The following is a 2,890-nucleotide window of genomic DNA, read 5'->3' as shown; positions in this document are numbered from 1 at the left end:
ATGATAACACAAGAGACAGAACTTCAGGGTCATAGTGAAATTTGACAACACAAATATGAACTTTTCTCAAATAAAGAGAGAAATAATTTTCCTGCTTGTAAAGGAAAGACAGATAAACTAGCTTTCATATCCGCGTCACTCCCAAATCCTGATTCTTAAAGGGACCGCACACAATGGATGGAGAACGGACCTGACAGTGACAACTTTATATCGTTCAGTATGATGAGAGGCTGTTGGATTGTAATTTGAAGGGGGAGAAAACATACAAACCAGAACACACGCACAGATGTAGCATGTTAGAGTTATAAATAACTTGTCCATGTGAGAAACAATAGTTTAATTTAATGACATCACCAAAAGATTTTTTTTTAATTCCAATAATGCCAAATTATTTGGGGGGGCTGAAGAACATGTTAGGGGGGCTTCAGCCCCCCTAAAATAGGCCTAACGACGCCCCTGTTCTGATGCACTAAGTCATACTTTAAGTTTGATGTCTTAATTATGGTTAATTCAACAGATATAAGTAATAATTGTGACTTAGTGCATCACATATCTACATTTAAGGTCCAATATATCTTTCAAGACGACACCCACATCTACCTCCAAGTTATTCAGATGGAATATATCTTCCAGAATACATTAATAGATTATCTATTAAAAATCATTTAGTAACTTTTTTTTCTATTTTGTGCTGTATAAAGTTAATATTAATAAATGATTATAATTAAATATGACAGGTCTTACATTTGATAACTATGAGTTTCTATCTCTTAATTGAATGAATTCATAACGAGATAGAAAGTTCCCACTTATTAAATCATATGTTACAGGTCCTCCATACAGAATATTCTGCTGGTCTCAGACTCACCTAGCAGGGGGTCCGGGTCTCTGCTGGTCTTTCAGTCCTGGTGTCGGACGACGGGTCGGACGCAGGTGCAGCCCACAGCCATGAGGCGGGTCTCCAGCCGGTAGTGGTATCCTGGCCCCGCCCCCGCCGACGACGACTTGACCCGGCGCAGCAGCAGCACCTGTTGCATGATGGGTTTCGACTCCAGGCTCAGGTCCTCCCGGCCGTCCGAGTCCAGACAGCCCTTCAGCAGACAGCGGGCCTCGGACAGCACCGGAGGGAACAGGGAGTCATCGTGGGAGACGCTGAGGAGACAACAAGTATCATCTTTATCTCTAAATATGATTAAAGGGGCACAGCACAGTTCTATGCATGTTGTCTCATGGAATGTTTTCTCCGTACTTGTAGGTCCACGGGGAGATGGATGCGTTCTGCAGAGGCCTCATGGTTCTGGGAGGAACCACCACATTGGGGTCCAGCTGCAGGGGGACGGTTTGTACCGTCGCGCCATCAGAGGACTTCCTGTGTGTCCTCGCCGAGTGTTTTGATTGGCCGCCTCCTTTCGGCATGGCTGCTGCCTCCGACATCATCATCACCATCACCATCATCATCATCGCCACCACAGCCTGAGGAAGAGGAGGAGGAATTCACTTTTACTTTACCATGTTTGTAAATAATATCTGTGTTTCTATTTCACTCATTTTAATGTGCATCACACGTTAATGTGCATCACACGTTAATGTGCATCACATGTTAATGTATATCACATGTTAATGTGCATCACACGTCAATGTGCATCACATGTTAATGTGCATCACATGTTAATGTGCATCACACGTTAATGTATATCACACGTTAATGTGCATCACACGTTAATGTGCATCACACGTCAATGTGCATCACATGTTAATGTGCATCACACGTTAATGTATATCACATGTTAATGTGCATCACACGTCAATGTGCATCACACGTTAATGTGCATCACACGTTAATGTGCATCACACGTTAATGTGCATCACACGTCAATGTGCATCACATGTTAATGTGCATCACATGTTAATGTATATCACATGTTAATGTGCATCACACGTTAATGTGCATCACACGTTAATGTGCATCACATGTTAATGTGCATCACATGTTAATGTATATCACACGTTAATGTGCATCACACGTTAATGTATATCACATGTTAATGTGCATCACACGTTAATGTATATCACACGTTAATGTGCATTTAAACCATTTAAATATAAAATCTGCATTTTGTTTTTAGAAGTATAATAGTCGACATTGGAACTTTGGATTTTTAAATATTCAAATAAATATAAAACCATTAACATAAATGATTGCTACAAAATACACATAAATATACAAAAGTATTGATTAAATACATTCAATAAACTAATAACAGAAATAATGAATATATACGTGTGTATATTTATTATGTATTAGTTTTATCTCTGCACAGATTTAAAGGCTCTCACCGTCGCGTTGGAGGAGTTTGATGTCGAGAACATTCTGATGCTTTTTGTCCTTTTTTTTGCTTCTTATTCAGATTTTTACTTTTGTCTTTTTCTGCAGATCTTCCAGACTTCAGGGTCCTCAGGCTCTGCTGGAGGTTCAGGTTTAGAAGTTGTAGCCCGGAGGTCAGATGGTCAACTCTCCAGGTTTCAGGTGGTCCTTCTTCTTCCTCTTCTTCTTCTTCTCCTTCTTCTTCGCTGATGTTCTGCTGGACGTCGGGTATTTATCGTGATCGGCATCGCCCTCCTCCGGTGATGTCACCGAGTGTCTTTGATCCTCCTCTCTAAACCACACAGACCGACTGCATGACGAGGCTGATGGTCGACCCACTTTTACACTTTCAAAGTATTCTGCATGCTAAAAGTTGCAGCACTTTTTTCTAGGTCACAGAACGCGTCGCTAAATAAATGAGCGTTAAGAAGCTTCATGAACGTCGTCGCCAGGAAACTTTGACACGCGGTCGTCCTCGTTTGAGAACTCTTGATCACAAACCACAAGAAGTCCAGCGCCTCCATG

General features: G+C 41.3%; 1 protein-coding gene across 1 annotated transcript; it reads right to left on the bottom strand.

Annotated features, from left to right (window-relative positions):
- Positions 1-874: 874 nt before the first annotated feature.
- Positions 875-2,532, bottom strand: LOC116378935 (interleukin-17F-like). The gene is made up of 3 exons (XM_031840838.1): positions 2,338-2,532; positions 1,250-1,473; positions 875-1,152 (listed from the first exon to the last, which is right to left on the bottom strand). The coding sequence occupies exons 1-3, from the start codon at positions 2,368-2,370 to the stop codon at positions 900-902; spliced, it is 510 nt and encodes a 169-aa protein (XP_031696698.1). The 5' UTR covers positions 2,371-2,532; the 3' UTR covers positions 875-899.
- Positions 2,533-2,890: the final 358 nt, after the last annotated feature.

Source organism: Anarrhichthys ocellatus, unplaced genomic scaffold (assembly GCF_004355925.1).
Source record: "Anarrhichthys ocellatus isolate YVR2014 unplaced genomic scaffold, GSC_Weel_1.0 scaffold3428, whole genome shotgun sequence".
Lineage (NCBI taxonomy): Eukaryota > Metazoa > Chordata > Actinopteri > Perciformes > Anarhichadidae > Anarrhichthys > Anarrhichthys ocellatus.
This window is presented reverse-complemented; position numbering and strand designations above follow the sequence as displayed.

Excerpts from the sequence above, each read along its gene's own strand:
- LOC116378935 (XM_031840838.1), bottom strand. The coding sequence starts at position 2,370 with ATGTTCTCGACATCAAACTCCTCCAACGCGACG. Across the intron at positions 1,474-2,337 it reads CAAACTCCTCCAACGCGACG|GCTGTGGTGGCGATGATGAT; the intron begins GTGAGAGCCTTT and ends CCTCTTCCTCAG. Across the intron at positions 1,153-1,249 it reads ATCTCCCCGTGGACCTACAA|CGTCTCCCACGATGACTCCC; the intron begins GTACGGAGAAAA and ends TTGTCTCCTCAG.